This window comes from Labeo rohita, chromosome 24, assembly GCF_022985175.1.
Source record: "Labeo rohita strain BAU-BD-2019 chromosome 24, IGBB_LRoh.1.0, whole genome shotgun sequence".
In the NCBI taxonomy this organism is placed as follows: Eukaryota; Metazoa; Chordata; class Actinopteri; order Cypriniformes; family Cyprinidae; genus Labeo; species Labeo rohita.
The window spans coordinates 27,786,935-27,813,675 of record NC_066892.1 but is presented as its reverse complement, the minus strand read 5'-3'; the positions used below and the strand labels follow the sequence as shown (position 1 = coordinate 27,813,675).

General features: G+C 36.6%; 1 protein-coding gene across 2 annotated transcripts in view; it reads right to left on the bottom strand.

Moving 5' to 3' along the window:
- pard3aa (par-3 family cell polarity regulator alpha, a) overlaps window positions 1–26,741 on the bottom strand; it is a 588,383-nt gene that overhangs the window by 508,653 nt on the left and 52,989 nt on the right. For both annotated transcript variants that reach the window (XM_051097809.1, XM_051097810.1), the window contains exon 2: window positions 6,071–6,172. In XM_051097809.1, coding sequence (XP_050953766.1) covers window positions 6,071–6,172 — 102 coding nt within the window. The remainder of the gene's footprint in view (window positions 1–6,070; window positions 6,173–26,741) is intronic.

Here is a 26,741-nt window from a genome sequence, read left to right as displayed (position 1 = left end):
CATACAAAACAGATAAAAGCCTTGTTGCTCATTCAAACACATGAGGCCAAATACACACACTGAGCCCTGAACATCTGACATAAACACACAAAGACGCAAAGCTACTTAATCTAAGCACACCATATGCACAGCGTATAGCAGAAATAATATTCAAATCTAATCCTCAGTCATGAGAAATGCAGGACGGCAAGCACACGGCACGCTACGAAACCTCAAGAGGATGCAACAGCAGTGAACGAAGAAATCTAGAAGGGTACGTGAAAGAATCGGTGAGAAAGAGAGAGAGTGATATAAAAAGAGAGAAACAACAACAATAACAAAGGAGATGATGCAAGACGGACAATACTGAAGAATGAATGCATGTGGCACTGAAATGCCGTCTGCTGAAACAAGAAATGCCAACAAAGACAGGCAGATGAAAGTGTGGAGAGGATGTCGAGGGTGTGAAGAGAGGAAGGTGTTACGTGGCTCTCGGAGGAATCGCACACAGCAGGGCCACAGATGCAGACGTCTGACTGACTCCTGATGTTTCCATGGCACCCGCGAATAAAAAGCTCAGCACTCCCAAGATGAGCAGCAGCTCTCAAGACACACACAAACCTGAACGCTTCCCTGACTCTACAACTGCGGCGCTGCAGATGTGCTTTTATTCAAACAAAGAACAACACAAACTGATTCTGTTTTATGTTTTCAAATATAACAGTCACATTAATTTGGATGCAAAATCCATAGTATTTCATAAAACGTGAAAACAACAATTTTATTAATACATACAATTTTTATTACTTACAAATATATATTTATATTTATATTTATATTTATATTTACATTTATATTTATATTTATTTAAAATACATGTATATGTGTTTTATTTCACTTCATTTATTTTATATTCTACATATTCTGTTGTATTTTTTATTAAAATGGTTTTGGAAAATGTCTCTTATGCTCACAAAGGCTGCATTTATTGGATTTATTTAAAATAATTGTTTTCTATTTGATTATACTGTAAAATGTAATTTATTTCTGTGATCAAAGCTGTATTTTCAGTATCATAACTCCAGTCTTCAGTGTCACATGATCCTTCAGAAATCATTCTAATGTGCTGATTTGCTGTTTAAGAAACATTTCTGATTATTATCAATGCTGAAAACAGTTGTGCTGCTTGACATTTTTTCTAGAAAGAAAGGCAGCATTTAATTAAAACAGAAATATTATTTGTAACATTTTCTAATTTGTTTGTCACTTTGATCAGTTTAATGCATCAATGAATAAAAGTATTCATTTTATTGACCACTTTCCTATGTAGCATGTCAACTGCACGTGATATGAACATGGTAATCATTCAGTACCATAGTATCATCATCTGACACCACAACAGTACCTCTTCTTGGTGAAGGTGCTATTAAAATAAATGTCTTTAAGATTGGACCATAAGGTGTGTTGTATTTTACACATTTCTTTAATGTATCAATGACAATATCCTCTGCTCTCAAAGTCAAACACCTACTCATGATGTTAATGCTAATTAGCATCATAATATAGATCGGAAGCAGACACAGTGGAAGTGTAGCCAGACTGTGCTGTTTACTAATTGAGCTAACATGGATTATCAACTGCGGTCATATTGAGAGGACGATTATAAATCACCAGGAACAAAAGCGGCTTTAGCCAAAGAGATGTCACCAGAGCCCAGCAGGAACGGACAGGCTAATTAGCTTGCTGGCTAAACACAATTTATCAGGGCTTGACAACATTAGCAGCAACGCTAATGAACAAACTACAGCTATAAACACACCAGAGGGACGAATCTCCTAAGTGGAACTGAGATGAGCCATTATTCACAGTGAGAGTCAGGGTCACACAAGAGAGGTAAACTTTCCAAATTCCACACTGCTATGACGGAATCATGACGCTTTTCCTGGACGATATCTTGAGGGAAAAGAACATTTATTCGGCATGAGGTGGTCCGAAACTGGTGAGTCAAATTAAGAGATACTTTAGTTACTAATACTGACCAGTTAGGTTAGTCACACACAGATTCACACTGACAGTTTGCCATCAGATAAAGGGAAATAATTATGTGATGATGCACAAAAGTTAATGTTTTATTAAAACACAAAAAAAACTAAAGTTTTCATTTAGCCAAACACTGAAACCAAATGTTAAAGGAGAAGTCCACTTCCAGAACAACAGTTTATAGATAACATATTCACCCCCTTGTCATCCAAGATGTTAATGTCTTTCTTTCTTCAGTCGTAGAAACTATGCTTTTTAAGGAACACATTTCAGGATTTTTCTCCATATAATGGACTGGTATGGTGTCCTGAGTTTGAACTTCCAAAAAGCAGTTTAAATGCGGCTTCAAATGACGCGGTTGTAGGGCTGGGCAAAAAATCGATTTAATCGATTTATCGATTTTGTAGTTTAAAACGATTTTTATTTTGCAAACTCGAGTTTTTTGCCACAATAGTTTTTTCGGACTTTTCCGCGTTTCGTCCTTGTGCGTTACCGTAGCGCGATATGAGCCAGGCCCAGCCCCCGCCCCGCGTAACACAGTCAAAACAACATGGCAGCGTGTAGCAGAGAATTACTTCCAAAGAAAGGTACAGGTAACTCCGTAATTTGGAACTGGTTTGGTTTTGATGCAGCAGACAAAACACAGACGAAGCCTTGCTGCAAAATATGTTTCAAAGCTGTTGCTACTGGAAGCAGCAGTACAACAAATCTTTTCCAGCACCTGAGGAATAAACATCCCGAAGAATGGGAGAAGTGCAACCGGCTCCGCAGCGAAAACGGCTCCTCTAGCACACCTGCTAAAAAGCAAACTACACTTCCTGAGAGCTTTACAAACTGTGTGCCTTATGATAAGAACGGAGCGCGATGGAAAGCGATTACAGAGGCGATCACGTTTTATATTGCCACAGACATGCTGCCAATTTATTCTGTCGAAAAGCGAGGCTTTAATCACATGCTGAAAGTATTAGATGCGAGGTACGTTGTCCCCAGTCGCAAGTATTTCGCCGATGTAGCGCTGCCTCACCTGTACAATACAGACATAGAGCCAGACACAGATCCTCTCGAATGGTGGAAGCTGCATCAGCCCAACTTTCCAAGGCTAAGCTTACTGGCTAAAAAATATCTTTCTATTCCAGCCACTAGTGCCCCCTCAGAGAGGGTATTTAGTGTGGGTGGGGGAATAGTTACCTGCAACCGGGCCTGCCTTAAGCCAGAGGTTGTGGACAGGCTCATCTTTCTTGCAAAAAATGTTTAGAATGAGCATAATGTTTCAGAGATCTAACAAGCACGTGTTTTGTTGTTCTAGATAAAAGTTTACAATTGTTTACTCTTTGAGCAGGCTATATGTCTGCCACAGGCATGTTTCATTTTTTATATTCACACTATACTGAGAAGAGTTTATTTTTTTAATTGTAATGTTATATGTTACAAAATTTGTAATTATCTGATTTCTTGAACAGAAAATTTAAGCTACTGTGAAGTTGTTGCACTTTTGCTTAAACCTGGGTTAAAGCTTGAAATTGTTGAATGACAGCCTCATTTACTTTTTGTTTTGGGATTCTACGCATTTTAACTCTTGAGGACAATCATAGCAATAAAGTTGCACTTTTGACACTATATCTGATGTCTGCAGTCATTTTTTAAGTGCATTGAAAAAAAAAAAAATCGAAAATCGAATCGAAACTCGAATTTTTCTTTAAAAAATCGAAGATTTTTTTTAGGCAAAATCGCCCAGCCCTACGCGGTTGTAAACGATCCCAGCCGAGGAAGAAGGGTCTTATCAAAACGATCAGATATTTTCATAAAAATAATACAGTTGATATACTTTTCAATGTCAAACACACGTCTTCTCTTGCTCTGCCTGAACTCTTTTTTCTGGTTCATGACAGTTAGGGTATGTCAAAAAACCCATCTCGTGTTCTCCCTCAACTTCAAAATCATCCTATATCGCTGTTTTACCTTTTTTGTTAGTCCCCATGAAATCAAAATGAAAGTTGTTTGGCTTTTAGTATAAACATGTTAGCCTTACAGTTAGGGCTGCACGATGTCGTGAGGCGCGTTTAGTCAATGAAGCCGGTACTTTGAATAGTAGTAAAGCTCCATCACGTGCGTTCAGTACACAGAGCAAGTAATACACAGAGCTGCAAAGCACTGACAAGCTACGCCAAATCGCGCGCAAAATCGAATGCGATTTTGAGCACGATTTTGGCGTAGCTTGTCAGTAGCCCCCTACACTATAAATAGACGTTGAAGCTGCATCTGAGATCGGTCACTTGTTCACAGTGTTAGTATTTTCTGTACTGTGAATGGCATGTAGTGCTCAATGTAGGTGATAGGGAATGATTCAGATGGTGTAAATATGCTTTTGATTGGGGCAAATACGGTCTGGTTTCGCGTTATGTCAGGCGAATCACAGCAGCGCGCACAGTCTACTCCAGACTTTGCACACACAGACACGATTGCAGGGAGTGGATGATATCCGTGAGTCGGCATATATTAAACACTCAAAACTACACAGCCACAGCATGATTATGATCACTGTTTTGTTTCAGTAAGAGTTTGATATTGAATCTAGAGGGTAATCTATTAGACTCTGGCTGTCATAAGCTGACAAATGCAGCTTTACCCAGTGACCAAGCAGATATAAATGAAACGCTATTGGCTATTTTTTTTTTTTTTTAAAGGGGCGGGGCTGATCAATATGTCCCGCCCTGTTTTCCTGTTTCAGTTGAAATTACGTCACCACATAGAATAATGCTGCGTGTTTCAAGGCACTTCAGAGGACCTTTAAGGGTTTTTGATCTTCTTTGCATGTTCATTTTGCAAAGACTGTGTCGGTACTTCTGCAGCGATGCAGGATGATTTTGAAATGATTTTTGAAGTTGAGGGAGAAAATACGTTTGGAGTTTTTTGACATACCCTAACTGTCTTGAACCAAAATACACAGAGTTCTGGCAGAGACAAGACAAGACAAGCATTTGACATTAAAAAGTATATCAATTGTATTTTTTAATGAAAATTACCAATCGTTTCGCTAGATAAGACCCTTCTTCCTCGGCTGGGATTGTTTACAACCGCATCGTTTAAAGCCGCATTTAAAACTGCATTTTGGAAGTTTAAACTCGGAGCACCATATCAGTCCATTATATGGAGAAAAATTCTGAAATGTTTTCCTCAAAAAACACAATTTCTTTACAACTGAAGAAAGAAAGACATGAACATCTTGGATGACAAGGGGGTGAGTACATTATATGTGAATCTTTTATGTTTTATATGTTTTGGAAGTGAACTTCTCCTTCAAGTTATTTACAAAAAAATTAATCAGTTAATCCTTCCAGTATGAAAAAAAAAACATAAACATTTAAATTGTACAGTTTTTATATTAACATTTGAGTGACAATTTATTTTTTATTTTTTTCACTTTTATTGATGTCTTCCATGGTTGAATCACAGATTCAATTTCATGTGACTTTTCAGCAATTTGTACTTTTATCTTTCAACTTATGTTCATTCACTTGAACTGAGGCGACTACAGCGATCTGTCACATTACAATAAAGACCTTCCAAAAGACATTTACTGTCTGAATTTCATTATAAAACAGAACTGAGAACTCAGATAATTTCATATCAAAAATAACAAAGTACAAAGTGCACTGCAATTATTTGATGACAGGCGCACTACAAACAATGCTTCAGATTTTGATGTCAAAATGTAAACAGACATACATGACACATTCAATAAGCCAGCAAAATATCAGTTAAGCATTTTTACGTCAAATGAAATCACCTTATACAGTTCATGAACCCAAAAAAAGAGCACACTTAAGGCGCTTATATGACCAGGTTCAAATTCTACACATAAATGCACACAATGTAGTCGCAAGATCATGTTACGTAGAATTTTTGATTCATCTCAGAAAAAAAAGGTGAAAAGTTTTGCCATTTTGCTTCCGGTTCATTCATCACAACGCAAAAGAAAGTTCAACTTAAGCACATTAGAGATCAGCGTCTCTCCTTAAAAATTAAATATCAAAGCACACTTGTGACATACCCTGTCTTTGTCGTCGGCTACATCACACAGGATGTCATCCAGGTCCAAAATACCTCCATCTCCATGTTCTAACCGATTTACCTGTATCCAGTAACCTGGGTCCTAAGAGAGGAGAATTGAACACAGTTAAAATGAGTTTCATTTTGATTAACAGACATTAAAATGCAGATTTCATCTCACTATATCAAAATATCAATAACTTGTTGTCAATAAAAGGCAACAAACGTCAGGTGAAAGTAAAGAAAGTGAAAGGATTCCTGTCAAGGACTTGCATATGACAACCAAAGACGAATGAGAAATATTCAGTATAGCACTGAATGAAATGTAGGCTTATTTAACTATGTATCTGCTTAGTATCACATCATTCGCTTTAGTCTGTCTATGAGGTCTGCTGTATAATTAGGCAACTCACTAGGTCATTAAACAGAACTACACTCTTAAAAATAAAGGTGCTTTAAAAGGTTCTTTACAGTGATGCCATAGAAGAACCATTTTTGGTTCTTCAGATGTTAAAGGTTCTTTATGGAACCCTTCAAACAAAAAAGGTTCTTCTATGACAAAGAAAACAGACAGTAAGGAATGATTACAGCAGCCATCTATATCACAACACTACAGTCTAAGTCTCCAACAAACAACATCAACTGACAGTTTTTGTATTATATGTATGTGTCCTGACTGAACTCAGCTCATCTGAACCGCTGTAATCTCATAACTGGGCACAGCTGAACAACCCACAGTCAGTTTGGCATCCACAGACCCTGGAAGAGCTTCAAAGCTCTGATGACGAAGATGAAAATGGGGAAAATTGGGGTCGCACACCGATGGAATGCAAATCTCTGCCGACCGCGTTGCTGACTGCCAGTCTACGTAGGCCATCTGACCAGAGTAATGAGTGATTTCCAGTTTTATGCGCCTTCCAATCTCTCTATCTCTTTTTCCATCCATAATCTGATGCATTTAAAACTGGATATTCAGTCAGACAAAAAAAAAGAAAAAATTTTTTGGCACTACACAAATTAATCCAGAGAACTGACCATCACGTCAAACAAGAAGAAAAGACATTTTAGATGCAAAGCAAGATGAAATTTTGTGAAAATGAAATAGACTTCTACAATTTTTTTGTATTGATGCATGTATAGATCAATTGTGCACAATAAGATCAGGAACATGTATTAAGAAGCAAATACGTACACTGTAAAAAAAAAAAAAAAAAAAAAATTGTTGAGTCAACTTAAAATAATTTGTTACCTGGCTACCTTTAACATTTTAAGTTTAGTCTACTTGAAATGTTAAGCTGTACTTAGTGACATCTTATATATTTGAGTTGATTCAACTTAAAATTTTAAGGCAGCTGGGTAACATCCCACCTTAAGTTTAACAAACCCAATTTTTAGTCAACTCAAATATCTAAGTTGTGACTTAGTACAACTTAACATTTCAAGTTGATTAAACTTATTTGAGTTGACTGAACTTAAAATTTTAAGGCAGCAGGGTAACAAATTATTTTAAGTTGACTCAACAAATTGTGTTTTTTGTTTTTTTTTTACAGTGTAGGTATTTTTTTAAATGTAAAATTATTTTTTGAAAAATGGAAACAAGCATGCACAATTAAATATCCAATAGCTGCTAACACTGATACTAAGAAAAAGCTCCAATATTGATGAATAACCAATATGACTCCACAAAACTGGGCATCCCTGATGTTATTTTCCCCCCTCTTAAGTATTTCTCGATAAGGATAAATGTAAATATTCAGCATTAAAATGTAACTAGTCTTTTGACATTCTATAGCAACATTTTATCCATCCTAATATTTCATCCACAAAAAAACAAAACAAATAAACAATACAATCAGCAGAATTTACAACCAGCTAGACTTACATGTGAACCCATTCATGGAACATATCTGAAACAAATGTCAACAAGTTCATCCAAGTTTTAACAGAGTTAATCTGGAAGACATTTTCTGGCCACAAACCCAGAACAAGATTCAGCAAATATTTTAACAAATTCGACTGCTGAGACGACATGCGCCGCTGGCCAGCGTTTCGTCCTCCCACATTCACCAGGGTTGTTAAAAACTTAGCGACTAACATGCGCATTTAAGATCAATGGACCCAATAATCACCAAAAGATGGATGGAAATGGAGTTGAAATAAGCGGGAAAGGCTTGTTCTCCAGTGCAGAGGGATGTCTGGGCATAATTATTTATGAATTTGGGTTTGCAGGGATAGACCAGGCCTTGTATGTGTGATTTAAAAACAGAACTGTGCGCAAAGAGAAAAGAAGACATTGTTCCTCAACGAAGTTAGGGAGGGATGTTGAAGATGAAAAATTAAAGCATGAAGGGCAAAAGAAAGATAAATGAAGCAGGAAAGGTAAATGATGAAGAGAGAGCGACATCTGGCCTTAGCTGCAGGACACTGATGAAGTGTCCTGATAACGCACAACCATGCAAACTTAAAACATGGCATGCAAACAGACAGTCAGTCAACACAAGAACATTACAGCAGTGTTGGGTGTAATGCATTTTAGTTATGTTTTAATGCATTACAATACAGACGTTACAAGTAACACTTTCTGTAATTCAACTGGTAGAGCTTGGCTCCACCAATGCCAATGACATGCGTTCAATTTCTAGGACACATATATGCTAATAAAACATACACCTTTAAGTTACTTTAGAACTTTCTGTCAGATGAACAAATGTAACAATGATTTTTGCGGTAATATGTTACAGTTAGCATGCATCCATTATCAGCTGCATTATCAGTGTCAAAAGAGATGACATTATCATGGCTGGAGAAAACATTTCAGAACATTCCAGGTGTGAGATCAGAGTAGATAGAAACAACAATGCATTTAAATAATGTGTTACAATAAGGGGGTTAAAGGTAACACTCTTGTTTTTTTTTTTTTTTTAATTCATGTAGCTCAACTGCTAGAACACCAAAGACATGGTTTTGAATCTCTGGACAAACACATGCTAATAAAATGCAAACCTTGAAGTCAATTTAGAAAAGGGCTTCTGCCAAATATGTAAATGTTACATAAATGTTTTTGAGTAATGTGTTACAGTTAGCATGCATTTATTAACAGCCGCTCCTGTGACCCAAGATGAGGTCAGCTCACCAGAAACGTGATGATAAATGCAGAAAACATTCCAGGATGGTGTGGGATCAAAGTAAAATGGGACAGCAATGCAAGCAAGTAATGTGTTACAATGAGGAGGTTACAAGTAACACTATTCTTTTATTAGTTTTAGTAGCTTAACTGGTAAAAGGTGGCACCACCAACCCCAGTGACATGGGTTCAAATACCAGGAAACACGTGCTGATAAAACATACACATTTAGGTCAATTTGAATAATAGTTTCTGCCAAATGGATAAAGGTAACAATGTTTTTGAGGTAATGTGTTACAGTTAGCATGCATGTATCACCAATTGCTCATGGCAAAAGTAGAGGTCACAATGTCAGAGAGGTGATAATAGATGCAGACAAAAATCAGGATGGTGTGAGAACAAAAAAGAAAGGGATGCCAATGCATTTAAGTAATAAGCTACAACCAGGGGGTTACAAGTAACATTTTTTTGTTTTTTAATTTTACATAGCTTAACTGTTGAAGTATGGCACAACCAACATCAATAACATGGGCTCAAATCTGAGAAAACACACATGCTGATAAAACATGCACTTTTAGATCAATTTGGATTATAGTTTCTGCCAAGTGAATAAATGTAACAGTGTTTTTGAGGTAATGTGTTACAGTTAGCATGCATTTATTACCAATCACTCATGGCAAAAGTGAAGGTTACAAGAGAGGTGATGATGGATGCAGACAAAAATTAGGATGTTGTGAGATCAAAAAAGATTTAAGCAATCTGTTACAATGAGTGGGTTACAAGTAACACTTTTTTGTTGTTGTTGTTTTTACTTTACATAGTTCAACTGTTGAATTATGGCACAACCAACATCAATAACATGGGTTTAAATCTAAGGAAACAGATGCACTTTTACATCAATTTGGACAAGAGTTTCTGCCAAATGAATAAATGTAACAATGTTTTTGAGGTGACGTGTTACAGTTAGCATGCATTTATTATCAATTGCTCATGTCAAAAGAGGAGGTAGCTATGTCAGAGATATGATGATGGATAGAGAAAATATTCCAGGATGGTGTGAGATAGAAGTAGAAAGGGATGCCAATGCATTTAAGCAATCTGTTACAATGAGTGGGTTACAAGTAGCACATTTTTGTTTTTTTAGTTGTACATAGCTTAATTGTTAAAACCAACAGCAATGACATGGGTTCAAATCTCAGGAAACACACATGCTGATAAAATGTACAACTTCAAGTCACTTTGGAAGATTCCACCAATTGATTCATGGATTCAAGTACCAGGAAACACAATTGCTGATAAAACATACAATTTAAGGTCAATTTGGATAATAGTTTCTGTTAAGTAAATAAGTGTTACATGAATGTTTTTTAAGTAACGATTTACAGTTAGCATGCATCTATTAGTAGTCGCTCATGTGTCCCAAGAGGAGGATGATGATGATGAGACACGATGATGGATGGAGAAAAGTTCCAGAATAGTGTGAGATCAAAGTTAAAAGGGATGCCAATGCATTTAAGTAATGCGTTACAATGAGGAGGTTACAAGTAACGTGGTAAAATGTGACACAACCAATGCCAATGACATGGGTTCAAATACCAGGAAACACAATTGCTGATAAAACACACACCTGGCTTTGGGTCAATTTGTATAATAGTTTATGCCAAATCAATAACTGTAATGTTTTTTGAGGTAATGTGTTACAGTTAGCATGCATTTAATTAAAATCGCTCATGTATTATGAATGGGATCAAAGTAGAAAGAGACCCCAGTGCATGCAAGTAATCTGTTACAATAAGCGGATTACAGGTACACTTTATATATATATATATATATATATATATATATATATATATATATATATAAAGCATGGCACAATAAACGCCAATGACATGGGATCAAATCCTGGGAAACACACATGCTGATAACATGTACATTTAACAATTAAGTCACTTTGGATATAAGTTTCTGCCAAATAAATAAATGTTACTCAGTGCTTTTTTAAGTAATGAGTTACAGGTAGCATACATCTATTATTAGCCGCTCATGTGACCCAAGAGTAGAATAGCAAGCCAGAGATGTGATGATAGATGGAGATAACATTCAAGAATGATGTGAGATCAGAGTAGACAGGTACACCAGTGCACGTAAATAACATTTTCACTTGCTACAATAGGAGGGTTACAAGTCAAACTATTGTTTTTAATTAATGTAGCTCAACTGGTAGAACGTGGCACCACCAACGCATCAATTATATATACTTTCAGTTCAAGTACTGATGCTCCAAAATTAACAAATGGCAACCAACATTTTTTTTCTTTATATGAACACTGTTTGTTTAACCACTGACGCCAAAAATAACCACCAAAATGAAAACATGAGAAACAAGCCAAACTTAGCACTCTATTCTGCAAACACAAATGTAAAATGAACAGTAACAATATGACAATTATTAATATAACACTTTTATAAGTAACATTCCTCTTTACTGACACACACACTGAACAAATTATCTTTGTCCACCCTAAACGCATCTATTATCAGCCACTCATGTGTCCCAAGAGGAGGTTGCCGCGCCAGAGACGTAATGATGGATGAAGATAACATTCCAGGATGGTGTGAGATCAGAGCAGACAGGGACGCCTTTGTCAGCACATCATTTATAACTCAGTGAAGTAATACAACCAGGTCTGAATCACAACACTGAACAAATCCTGGCTTCAACTAAACCAACTAGGAGCAGCTCCGACCTCATCCATCTCCATCTAAGGGGAGGAAAGGGTAAATTAAAAACGAAAGAGATACAATGTCCACAAGCAGCTGCAGAGCTTGTTCAAATATTGTTCTTTTCATGAGTGCCGTACCAATGATTTCATTTTTTCTTTCAGATGCGAATGAGCTCTAAGCAATCGTAAGTTCTGAAGTTACCCGCAGACAGACGCTGCATTGTCAAACCCACAACCCTTTCACTAAGGAAGTGAATGACACAATAGATATGAACACTCAATGAAAGCGTTTTGGCTCAACAAAGCAGAGGATCTTTACAAATCATTCCACAACTAACCACAAGCTCTATCTTTGCAAAATCAGGGCGGTTGGACGACATGTCATGACACTTTCAATGGCTGTAAAGCACCTACTGTATCAAAGACCTATTGTGAGCAGCACACCTGAGGCAAGAGCGATGCAAGAGAGACAGTTTATCCTGGGAAAAGTGTAAATATACCCTGCTAGCATAAATATACCTTTTCTTTCAAAACTGCATGTTTGATGAGGTGAGAAAATGTAATAAATAGCTATAGTGGGGTCCGAATGTCTGCTTGATTTTTTTTTTACCATGTTACCTGAATATTAACCAAGCAATTTAAACAAAGACTAATATTTGAAGAAAAAAAATTTGCATTTAAAATATTTAGACAAAAAAAGTCATAAATATTTAATTTTCTTTCTTTTTTCAATGCAGTAATTCATAACAGAAAAAATACAAAATGTTAAAATTGAAAACAGTAATGCCAAATAAACACATTCTCATGATCTCAAGTACTTTTATACCCCACTTTATATGTAGAGTATAAATAAGTGTTTTCCTAAGTCACATTACATAATTTCCTCCAGAAGCAACAACATCACTACAGACACGATCTTTCACGATCTTTACAACACAAGACGTCTGTAAACTGAACGAGTACAAGATGACACTTGTTCTTGTTCTTTGAGAACGACAAGCTCTGTATTTGTGCACCTAATCTGTTATTACTCACAGACATTAACCACTATTATTTATAGACAAAAAATATATGAAAGAAGATGCACATCAAAAGAGCACATTATGTGCATATTGGCAGTAACTGTAAATTATTCCATAGAAATAAGATTTATTTTTTTGAGTTAATTTGTGTTTCCACCTTTCTGCATAGTTCAGCTCCAACCCTGATCAAACACACCTGAACCAACTAATCAGGACCTGAAGGAGCACTTGAAAATTACAGACAGGTGTGTTTGATCAGGGTTGTAAATAGAGGTGCTCCGATCAGGATTTTTGAGGCCAATCACAGAAAGCTGTATCTGCCGATTCGATCACAGATACTGATCTTCATATTAATCATGTAATATTATTTATAGAGATACTCCAATCAGGATTTTTAGACACTTATTCAGGGCCTGATATATATATATATTATTTTTTTTGTGGGAGGGAGGGGAGTTTTTTAATTTGAGGGGTGGAGGAGAGCATTTTTTTTAACTTAAAAAAAAACAAACAAAAAAAAAAAACATGTATTTATCTCATAAATGTTTGATCATGCAGTGCATTTTTGTTTTTAGAATTGTGCAATTATTGCACAACAGCCCACATACAGTCTGATTTCCACAAACACATCCATTATCCATTCTTTTGATTTCGAATCCAAACATTGCTATTGAAAATACTTTTTCAGCATATTTACCGCAAACACTTTAATTCTGCGCGTGCAGCACAGACTACGCGCGGAAACCATCTCTACACTGTTGCAAACGCACCATTCCTGGAACGCACTACTAGACCGCAACCGTGTGCAGCTTGAACGCTTTAATTCGTTAACATGAGCGTGGAAAAATACGCACTGCAAATGGAGGTATGTGAACGTGGCGTTATGTGTTTACGCTTCAAGTGTGCATGAGCACCCAGTCTCCAGGAGAGCACGCGAGCGCTGAATGGTTAAACCATAGACTGTAAAAAATATGGACATAGTGTCCGTGACGTCACCCGTAGGTTTCTGAAGAGCATTTCTGAAGCTCTTAGTGGGCGGGAGTCGGCCGTTGCCATCTTGGAATCACGTCACTGCACGTCACTCTCGGATAATCGAAAATGGGCAAATAGGCGGGACGTGGGTGGAGCTGGTTGATAAAACCACGCCCACCTAGCGCAATGGTGGTGACAGTAGCAGCAATCCACCTGTCACTCAAGTGGCCACGCCCTAAATTATGCAGAACTTTAAGGCTTAATATAAATTACACAGATGAGTTATAAAACAATTCACCCCCCTCACAGTTGACATGAAGGCCAAAATTAGCTATATAGACCAAAACCACTTTTTGAACCAGGCTGTAAACATATTTTTTTCTGCTGTGAAGTTGGGCATTTTAACATGGGTAGTCTATGGGATTGACTCCCTTTTGCAGCCAGTCTCTAGCGGCCAGTCGATGAATTGCAGTTTTAGTCATTTCCGTGTTGGCTTCAAGAGGGAGACCGGGAGGTTGCCGCTTGGGTTAAACACTGGAAAGAATTAAAAAGAAACGCAGTTCACAAACTTTAGCGACGATGCGACACTGATTCTATTATCCAAATAACAATTCCTGTGTCGACTGTGCAGCTCGCTTATAACCAGATGCGATGTGGTGACTGGAAGCCATAGCGCACCTTTGAGAGTAAAAGAGAGAGGGCGTGCAGTCATTCACTCGTGCTATTTGTGAAATCACGGCTCACATAAGGTTTTCAAATGACCTTATAAGTTATTAAATGAAGAAATATGAATTGTACCTCACCTTCACCATTATAATTGTTTTACCTGCGTCGAAAAGTGCCTGAGACGGTGCCGCTGCATGTAGTACCAAACCTGTCATTGGCAGGTGCATCATCAGCTTTAGATCAGTTTGAGATCGGCCTTTTTAGAGACGCCGATCAAACATCCTCAAGGGATTATCGGCCGATAATGATCGGTAGCCGATCAATCGGAGCATCCCTTTAACTAAACTCTGCAGGAAGGTAGATCTTCAGGAAAAATTTTGGGCACCCCTGCCTCAAAATTATTAAGTAAATAATTATTTTTAATTAATTAATCTCTCTCTCTCTCTCTCTCTCTCTCTCTCTATATATATATAATTATTATTATTTGTATATAAATAATAAGTTACATGAATTGTCAAGTTTACTTAACTTATTTGTTTTTAATTATTATTTACTTACTAATTTTCAAGGAGAAGTCCACTTCCAGAACAACAGTTTACAAATAATGTACTCACCCCCTTGTCATCCAAGATGTCCATGTCTTTCTGTCTTCAGTTGTAAAGAAATTATGTTTTTTGAGGAAAACATTCCAGGATTTTTCTCCATGTAATGGACTTATTGGTGCTGATTTTGAACTTCCAAAATGCAGTTTAAATGCGGCTTTAAATTATCCCAAATGCGGTTGTCAATGATCCCAGCCGAGGAAGAAGGGTCTTATCCAGCAAAATGATCGGTTATTTTAATAAAAGTAATACAATTTATATACTTTTTAATGTCAAAAGCTCGTCTTGTTCTGCCTGGACTGTTTTTGTTCCGGTTCATGACAGTTAGGGTATGTCGAAGAAATCCCATCTCATGTTCTCCCTCAACTTCAAAATCGTCCTATCGTCCTTTTTTGTTAAGGGTGTTTGATCTTTTTTGCATGTTCACTTTGCAAAGACTGTGTTGGTACTTCTGCAGTGATGTAGAATGATTTTGAAATGATTTTTGAAGTTGAGGGAGAAAATACAATTTTCGACATACCCTAACTGTCTTGAGACAGAACACGGAGTTCAGGGAGAGAATTTTGAGAATAAAAAGTATTTAAATTGTATTTTTTTAATGAAAATAACTAATCGTTCAGCTAAATAAGACCCTTCTTTCTCAGCTGGGATTGTTTACAACCACATTTGTGATCGTTTGAAGCTAAATTTAAACTGCATTTTGTAAGTTCAAAATCGGGGCACCATATCAGTCCATTATATGGAGGAAAATGCTGAAATGTTTTCCTCAAAAAACATCATTTCTTTACGACTGAAGAAAGAAAGACATGAACATCTTGGATGACAAGGGGGTGAGTACATTATCTGTGAATCTTTGTTTTGGAAGTGGACTTCTCCTTTAAGGCAACGGGTTTCTTCAGTTTGTTTAAGTTAATTCAACGTATCACTTTTTAGAGTGTGTAAACTTGTAGTGGCAGGAAATAAAGTCAGAATTCTGAGGAGAAAAGTCAAAACTGCAACACAAAAAGTCGCGATTAACACGCTTCCATAGAAGAAGCATGAATGACACATAAAAACTGGATTCAAAGATGTTGAGATTCTGCACACTTCCTGGGACTTTTTGCTTTCCTAGTTGTTGAACGAGTATGACTGCTGGTTTGTCTGAAGTCGAATACAGTCGTTGGCCACCACAGCAATCTAAATCATTATTCATAACCACCAAAATGACTCATAATTACTTGTTAACTGTAAAAACTGTCAGTTGACCGAAACATGCACTATTTGGTAACAAAATGAACTGGTTTTAATCCAAAATCAATTAATATTTTAAATGAACCAGACAAGTAGTTTACACCAATAAAGTGACTCCTATGAGTCAGAAAAACTGCAATTTCACGCTTCACTTCATACAGATTAGGGCAGGCCTCACCAACCACAATTGATGTTATTAATAATTATTTTACAAAAATAATTACTATTATTGTTACCCTAATCTGGAGCTAAGAGAACATCGTGTGGTTGCGCAACCATAAAAGCCATCAATTGCTTTACAGTCGATTTACTTTTAAATCTATCGCCACCACCGTGACATAATCACACGCAGAGCTCATCTCTGAAACGCTGTTATCAAAACCTCAAAAAGCGTTGATAGGCATTTAGAGGCCTAGCACTCAATAACAGCCAATAAGCTTGCGTGTAACGGCATGTCTGAGAGTGCATGTGTATGCCAGCATGATTTCGTGACGATGCTGGCACCGAGACAACCTCGGCTTTCACATGATGAAATAAAGGCACAGGTCTGAAGGGACCGATATGATGCAGACTTCACCACGAAGAAGGCGGACACCACTGCGTTCCCTAAGGCGCAGCTGGCGTGTCGAAACACGCCCGCCGCTTACTGTAGAATTAGATGCCAGTCTAATTCTAGATTTGTGGGTTTAGTCGGGAAACAGCACTCCGGTGTCCTGTTATAGATGAACTCAATGGAGAGATTTAGGAGAACGGTGTGGCCTTCAAACGCTGTCGTAAACTCATTGCTCACTCACTTCTGACTTGAAAAGCCGGCGCAGATCAGTCAACCTCACTGAGAATCATCACGCACGTTCATTTCCAACACATGTCAAATTAATAACAAACTGTTATGTATTTTCTAGGGCTGTCAAACGATTAATCACAATTAATCGCATACAAAATAAAAGTTTGTCTAATTCATGTGTGTGTACTGTGTGTAATTACTATGTATATATAGTAGTCAACGTTTGAAGTGGATCAAAAACGTTCAAAGTTGTCCTAAGACAAGAACGGATATTGTAACTTTGATGAAAGGTTTTGATCCACTTCAAATGTTGACTACTGTATACATACAAACACATTAAAGGGTTACTCCACCCCAAAATGAAAATTTTGTCATTAAATCACTTACCCCCATGTAGGTAACCACCTGGAAATAGGGCTGTTGCGAGACATAAATGTGATTTTGCGGGACAATGCGGGACACATGTGAGACTGATACATTTTCTAAAGTTATGCTATGTAAATGCTGGTTACATCCGTTATCATATGCGCTTATCTGTGTTTCTGAGCGTGCATATGCAAGCTAGAGAAAGCGTGTCTTTTTTATGAGATTTTTATCCACCATAATGTGCTATAGACATTGTCATTAAAGGGGTCATCGGATGCCCATTTTCCACAAGTTGATATGATTCTTTAGGGTCTTAATGAAAAGTCTCTAATATACTTTGATTAAAAATTCTCAATGGTTTTGTAAAACAACACCCTTTTTACCTTGTCAAAATCAGCTCTGGAAAAATCATCTCATTCTAAGGGGTTATTCCTTTAAATGCAAATGAGCTCTGCTCACCCCGCCCCTCTCTTCTCTCTGTGGAATGACGATCTTGTTTACTTTAGCCACATTTAGCCGCATTTAGCCGCTAAACTTCCTAACTACCTTGTTATAAGGAAAGGCGATTGCAAAGATTCATTAAAAAATGCTTATACACACTTCTGCTGTAAGGGAAGCTGGATCATGAATGATTCGCACGAACATAGACGGATATACACTGTGTGCAGAATTATTAGGCATGTTGATATTCTGGTCATATTTTTTTTCCAAACACATTTTACCAATTCCAAACCACATCAGTCTTAATAACTACTGTTAATTTTGTGTTTAATCATTTATATGTGATATATAATTGTCCGTGAAGGCTGGAAGTGAAAAACTCCTTATATTCAGGTGTGCAGAATTATTAGGCATGTTTTCGTTTACAGCTAAAATGAGCCAAAAAAGAGATTTAACCCAGACTGAAAAGTCCAAATTATTAAATGCCCATGAGAAGAATGCAATACTAATGCATTACAAGAATTTGCAAAGTTAAGGCTTGACCATTGGACAGAGAAATGCTTGTTGAGTCTGCATGGTCAGAAAAAACAGGTGGAGAAGAAAAGATGCATGTTAACTGCAAAAGAATTAGGAATTAAGGTGAAGAATTAGGTGTGACACCATCAGGAACCGTTTCCAGTTCTCCAGCGCCACCATTTTCCAGAACTGCAACCTACCTGGAGTCTTCAGAAGTACAATGTGTCAGGTTCTCAGAGACTTTGCTTGGTAAAAAATCCTAAAAAATGCCCCTGACTTAATAAGAATAACAAGCTGACGTCTTGTGAAATACATGAAGACAGGTTTTTTATATGCTTTAGAGACAGATAAGTTGAGAGTGACTCTTGAAGGACAAGCATCACATCCTCTTGTACCTCTGATTCAAGAATTTATCTTCTAAAATCTGGCAGTAAGTTTTGGGAGTTCATTTTAGTCCATCTCTGCAAGTCAGACTTTTCAGGATAAGAGACTAAACATGAACTCCCAAAACTTACTGCCAGATTTTGGAAGATAAATTCTTGAATCAGAGGCACAAGAGGATGTGATGCTTGTCCTTCAAGAGTCACTCTCAACTTATCTGTCTCTAAAGCATATAAAAAAACTGTCTTCATGTATTTCACAACACGTCAGCTTGTTATTCTTATTAAGTCAGGGGCATTTTTTAGGATTTTTACCAAGCAAAGTCTCTGAGAACCTGACACATTGCACTTCTGAAGACTCCAGGTAGGTTGCAGTTCTGGAAAATGGTGGCGCTGGAGAACTGGAAACGGTTCCTGATGGTGTCACACCTAATTCTTCACCTTAATTCCTAATTCTTTTGCAGTTAACATGCATCTTTTCTTCTCCACCTGTTTTTTCTGACCATGCAGACTCAACAAGCATTTCTCTGTCCAATGGTCAAGCCTTAACTTTGCAAATTCTTGTAATGCATTAGTATTGCATTCTTCTCATGGGCATTTAATAATTTGGACTTTTCAGTCTGGGTTAAATATCTTTTTTGGCTCATTTTAGCTGTAAACGAAAACATGCCTAATAATCCTGCACACCTGAATATAAGGAGTTTTTCACTTCCAGCCTTCACGGACAATTATACATCACATATAAATGATTAAATACAAAATTAACAGTAGTTACTAAGACTGATGTGGTTTGGAATTGGTAAAATGTGTTTGGAAAAAAAATATGACCAGAATATCAACATGCCTAATAATTCTGCACACAGTGTATGTAGATCGGGAGGCGCATTCCATTCACAAACAAATGTAATCCACTGCATCTTCAGCCGCTCAGATGTCGGGAGTAAGTGACGACCACTATGTTCATTATTACATCCAGCAACACAACACTCAATCGCTCAATTGGAGATATTCTTGTCTAACTTACATCCCTGCTTCGGCATAGAAACAAGGAAAGTTACTGGTCTGTGACAGCTGGTCAATGAACTATTGTGGGAGTGGCCTCTGTGGGTGTGACGCCACAACGACAGGCATCTGAGAACGGCTCGATTTGAAAAACACTGCCAAAACACATTAATGTTCAAACAACTTGAAAAAGTGAAGTTTGCATCCGATGACCCCTTTAAAATAACGCCATAGAAACCACCTCAAACGAACTATTAAAATAAGAAGAAAGTCACGTCTGAAAGCTGCATCGATTTTTTGTTTGTTTGTTTTTTTTAATGGAGAATATTGTGTTTTTCGTGTGCGTTCGAATATTTCCGTCAGTGGTTCTAGATCACTTGATGAGGTCCGCAAATCCTTTGTGCAGAAACTATGCCGCAAAAAGAGTAATTTCAAAGCTTTCTTAAAAAGGAAAAAGAACGCATGGATGTTTTCTTAATATGATCGTTAAAATCAACAGACTGGTGAAAAGGCGGGACATTTTCTCAATATGCGACGTGCGGGACAAGGGGTGAAAATGCTGTGCAGTACAACGCAAAGCGGGACAGGTGGTCACCCTACCCCCATGTCATTCCAAACCTGTAAAAGCTTTGTTCGTCTTCGGAACACAGTTTAAATATTTTGGATGAAAACCGGGAGGATTTTGAGTGTCCCATTGACTGCCAGGTAATTATCTTAAATTGTGTTCCGAAGACGAACAAAGCTTTTACGGGTTTGATACCCCTGGTGAAAAAAACAGCACATGCTGGTAGGTATATTTTGATGCTGGTTTAAGCTGGTCCTTGACCAGCAACCTGACCAGCATAAACCAGCAAAGGACCAGCGTAAACCAGCATCAAAACATACCTACCAGCATATCCTGTTTTTTTCACCAGGGGGTAAGTGATTAATGACAAAATTTTCATTTTGGGGTGGAGTAACCCTTTAATGTATATATTTAAGATATATTTACAAATATATACATTTATTATAATTTTATATCATTTATATGATAAATAATTACAATTATATTGTACATAAATACCATATTTCTCTTAAATATATACATTAATTTGTGTGTATTTATAATAATTACGTACTACACACACACACATGTATTAGGCAAACTCAAACTTTTATTTTGTATGCGATTAATAATCGTTTGACAGCTCTAGTATTTCATTGCACGGAAAGGTACAAAGACGAAGCGCCCCATTTTGGTGTCTGTATTAAATTTTAAAAAAGCATAGAAAGCATATTAAATTCAACTAAAGTGTACTTTGTTGTTTCAAATATCGTTTGTGAAAATAAAATGTCAAAATATGGGTGAAACAATGTTCTTGTCACTCAGCGTAACATATTTCATGTATTATCTAATTTATATAAATTGTGACATTTGTAAGTGCTAAATTGAGTGATAAATGGTTGTGATGGTTAATATGAAAATAAATGTAATTAGCTTTTATTAAATGTGTCTTTTATCTTTTTTAATCACAGTAGTTGCATTGTAATTGTCTGGTCTTGCACACTGCACACCTGTGAACAGCCACGTACAAACCACACACAGGAATAATTATACTCAATAATAACAAGCCTTAACTCCTTTTCTCTCTCTACATTTCCTTCTCCACTTCCCGTGCAGGACACGTATTCTAGATTTGGAGTGGAATCTCATTTAAGAGGCAGAATGCACTATGAAGAGCGCACTTTGCAGGGCACTTACGGTCGAATGGAACGCACCAATTCCCTACATTTTACATTGACAGAACATTCTGAGAAATTGGAACAAAGGATTTTGAACAAGTACAAGTACAAAATCTGGAACACGGTATTATGATAAGTCCCATTCACTTGGACAATAGAAGGTAGCGCCACAGATGTTTGTCATTATTATTATCCAACCAACTCTTAACTGAATCACACCGTCTATCCTTTGAAACACTCAAACTTCACTATTTCTGTTGAATTTGTTTAAATTGGATTTGTCGTATTGCAACAAGGCCTATAAAAAAACAATAAACCCCAGTCGCTGACCTCATGAAACTGGGCTTCGCCTTACAGAAGAGTTCACGGAGGACACAAGGAAAGATGAGGGAGAGGGAAATGGCAATTAGACTTGAAGTTTATGAGAAAAGAATGAAGAGGGGAGGAAAGCTGTTGAGGTAAGCCTTGGGTCTTAGCCTCAGCCTACAAAGTGTTTGCCAAAGGCTCTCGCGGGGCAGAAGCCAACATCACGCTCGCTGTACTGGCTCAGACATAAGAGACGATAGACACTGGATCCAAAATTTCCGAGCCACTGCAAACACCAAGATGAATTATCTGTCATGGCACAGGCTTCAAAATATTATATAAATATAATAAAGTCAAAATATAATAAAGTTAATCTCTAAAATAACAAGAGAGGAACAGGTAACATGGGAGTCCTGAGGTAACCTTCATATTAACATTTTAATAACTCTTCAAGATCCTCTCTAATATTTATAAGCTAGTTAGTGTTGCTTTGTTGTTTGTCGAGCACAGCTTTGCTGTTCACTAACCGGAATGGTCTTTCTGGTGAAGCTGGTTGACCAAAGAACTGCAAAGCTAAGAATGGTTTCAGGGTTTGGAAATGTTTACATTCTTGAGCAGAACTTCCAGATTTTTTTTTTTTTTTTTTATAATCTACTCACCTCCATGTCATCCAAGATGTTCATGTCTTTGTTTCTTCAGTCAAAAAGAAATTGAGGTTTTGTTGTTGAGGAAACATTCCAGGGTTTTTCTTCATATAGTGGACTTCCATTGGGATCAGTGAGTTGAAGGTCCAAACTGCAGTTTGAAAAGCTTCAAAGGGCTCTACACGATCCCAGCCGAGGAATAAGGGTCTTATCTAGCAAAGTCATGGTAATTTTCTAAAATAAAATAAACATTTAAATACGTTTTAATCACAAATGCTCATCTTGCACTAGCTCGACTTCATGTATTACGTAAAAGGTCACGCGTGACATAAGCCAGCCATTTTTTGCCAAAAAACATTTAGCACTTCAAATTTTTACCGACATAGCTGATAGAACTGCCATTTATTGCAAAACTGCCAAACTTTAGTGCAGAAATTCTACATTGATAGTTCAAATGTTGCAAAAATTTGTTTGGAAACACTTTTTGTCGAGAAAAGGGGCTTTAACACAAATAAATGTGCCATAGGCAGCGTCCGTGTTCGTAGTGTTGCTCACGTTAAAGCACCGTTTCTCTGCAGTTCAAAAGCGCTATAAATCATGTTCATATTATGAAATTGTGTCTAAAATTATTTTAAATATGGTAAGAAAAAGACAAGTTAAATTTTAAACATACATATTTTAATTTGATGTTCCTTTAGTACGTTGCAAGTTAAAATTTATTCATTTTGTACAAAAAGTACAAAATTTTACATTAATTAGTTTTGGCTTGTTAGCTTATATTTTCGTTCTTGTTTTGTTTTCAGTTCTGTTCTACCATTAAATTTAAAGGATTTGTTGCAGAGAAGGGGTAAGGAAAATAGCATGGTTTTTCAGTATGTTCAGCTGACCGTATTTTATTATGACAATGAGCAGGCTGCGTTGTCGAGTTAGTATTGCTTAACTCCGCGTGAGGCGCCGGCACAATCACTTGATCTTAATTTTTTATTATTTTTTTTTTATTTTAAAATGTTAATATTTGTTAAGAAAATGCCCAAAGCTATGATTGGAGAGAGTAAGGCCAGACGAGCGTTTGACATTAAAAAGTATATAAATTATTTGTATTAAAATAACCGATCGTTTCACTAGATAAGACCCTTCTTCCTCGGCTGGGATCGTTTAAACTGCATTTGGAAGTTCAGAATCGGGGCACCATATCAGTCCATTATATGGAGAAAAATCCTGGAATGTTTTCCTCAAAAAACATCATTTCTTTACGACTGAAGAAAGAAAGACATGAACATCTTGGATGACAAGGGGGTGACTACATTATATGTGAATCTTTGTTTTGGAAGTGGCTTCTCCTTTAAGTCACATGACATGAGTCAGGTGATTGGCTCAAACCAGCTTGGCCTCAGAACTGACCTGTTAAACATGGTACCAAATTGAACTTACGTCGCATTTACACTGCAGTTCTTGATGCCCAATTCTGCCTTGTTGACCTGTTGTCCAATTTTTTTTCTTTTAAAAATGACGCATATTCAGTATCTGCATTATACACTATACACTTGCCGAAACAACCCAGTGTACATATAGTGACAGATTGCCAGGTCTGCAAAACAAAACCAGCCCAACTGCTATTCAAAACTAGCCCGATCATGTTTTTCCATGGTTTTCCCCTTCGGCCGGGGTCCCCCTCCATTGAAATAGTGGGGGAGGAAAACTAACAAACAACATGCTGCAACAATGTGAAAACAGCCCAATTGTGCAGGAAAACTGAGGACATGGCAACACTGCAAAAGTGTCCACCTGAGTTGAAGTCATTCACCACTGATGTTTTTCAATTATATTTGAATCAAATTGACAGGGAAATGTCCAATCTGTCCACTTACATAGCAGACCCAAATGCATACAGCATTAATCATCACATGAATGAGGCCTGAAATTGATCTGAGAATATCAAAATCCATGTGCTTTCTTCCTGCTTGCATGTTCATGGGTCATACCCAATCTGTGCCACATGGGAAGGGAAAAAAATGATGAGAGTTGGGTCACTGAACCATGTAATGTAAATGTGGCCTTCTAGAGGTTGATGTGACAGCCAGGAAACTGCCATTGAAATGAATGAGAATGCTAACCGATACCCATCTCTATAGACTCCTGTAGGAGTTAAACCAGAAAAACAGCATCCAAACATTAGCTGGTCATCAGCTATGTTGGTTTCTTCAGCAGTGGGTTTGGACTACATTTTTTTCTGTCCCGAGAGAAGCGGTTGTGTAATGTGTGATGTCATGTTTTGATAACCGAAACACTGCAGTTTGCTTGAGCGCTGAGCCAGCATGGAGCACGGGGAGTCCCACAATAGGCCGTGTGCATGTAGACAGGATAGTGAGATAATCAGACAAGCAATGAATGCTTAAAATCTCATAAGGATCCAATTGAATGAGCCTATAATGATACATATTTAAAGCAATTAAAGCATTAGAGATAAGAGGTTTCTGTCTGTGGTATACATACAGAACGAACTGGGGTGAGGGTGGACTGGAGCCTATGGAGCATTTTAGAGGGGGTTCAGGAAAGGGATAGAAAAGAGAAAGAGGGGTGAACGAGTGCCCATCCTAAAGGAATGTAGGGAGAAAAAAAAAAAAAGAGCACAGCTGTGAAGGTCAGTAAATCACCTCATTCTGTGTGTGTTTTTACTCATCTATAGCTTAGGGACAAATGTGCCTTTAGGGAACTTTGGGGACATTCCTAAATTGAAAAGTTAATAAAGTACTTTTTTTCTTTCTTTCTTTCTTTTTTATCAAAAAGTTTTAAGGTTTGTCTGTTGTTATTATAGCTTTAGATTTAGAGCTATGTCAAATTTACACTGTAAAACTAAGGAAATATAAATGTATATAAAAAAACTAAGTCTACATTTTGTCCTTATTTAGATTGTAAATGTAAAAGCAAGTAAACGCATGCATGAAAGAGCAGAGGAGGCAGAGAAGTTAACAAGTGTACATGTAAAACAATACTTGTACAAAATTTGAATAAAGCGACGAGAGACAATGCAGTTTTTGCATCTCATGTACATGTGTGCTATTTTAATCCTATAAATTCCGGCAAAACCAGAAAACCAGAATTAAGGATATCTAATATCCCCAAACCCTGTACTACTGTAAGCTTAAAAAATGGCATCAAACAAAACAAAACAAAACAAAAACAAACAAACAAAGAAGCAAAACAAAATCAAGAATGACACCCAACAAAAACAAACATCCAAAAATAGAACCAAACAAAACAAAAACACAAACAAACCCAAACAAAATCACAACCAAAATACTGAACAAAACAAATGAAACCAAAATATCAAACAAAAAGAAAACATAAATAAAACATAAATAAAACAAACCAAAAAACAAAAATATCACCAAACAAAACAAAAAAGAAAAAAACACAAGCCAAACAAAAAGAAAAAACAAAACAAAGCAGCAAAACAAACCCAAAAAAACACCAACCAAACACACAAACTAAAACAAAGCTAAAAACTGAACAAAAAACAAAAATAGCACTAAACAAAACAAAACACACAAACAAACCAAAATAAGAAACACCAAACAAAACAAATGAAACCAAAACATCAAACAAAAAGAAAAAATAAATAAAACACACAAAAAATAACACAAAAAAATAAACGAAAACACAAACAAAACCAAGAAAAAATCATGAGCCAAACAAAAAATACCAATTAAAATATAAAAAACAAAACAAAGCAAAACAAACCAAAAATAAAGCCAAACAAACACACAAGGTAAAACAAACAACTGAACACAAAACAAAAATATCACTGAAGAAAACAAAAAACACAAACAAAACACTAATCAAAATATCAAACAAAAATAAAAAAACAACACCAAACAAAAAAAAAATTAGGAAGAAAAAAAAACACCAAACGAAATAAAGAAAACAAAACAAAGCGAAACAAAACAAAAAATAACACCAAACACAAACTAAAACAAACAACTGAACAAAAAACAAAAATAATACTAAACAAAACACCAAACAAACACAAACAGAACACTAAACAAAATAAATAAAATCAAAATATCAAACAAAAAGAAAAAAGAAAAAGCCCATAAAAACAAACACCAACCAAAACAAAACCAAGAAAAAAAAAAACAAGCCAAACAAAAAAAACACCAATGAAAATACAG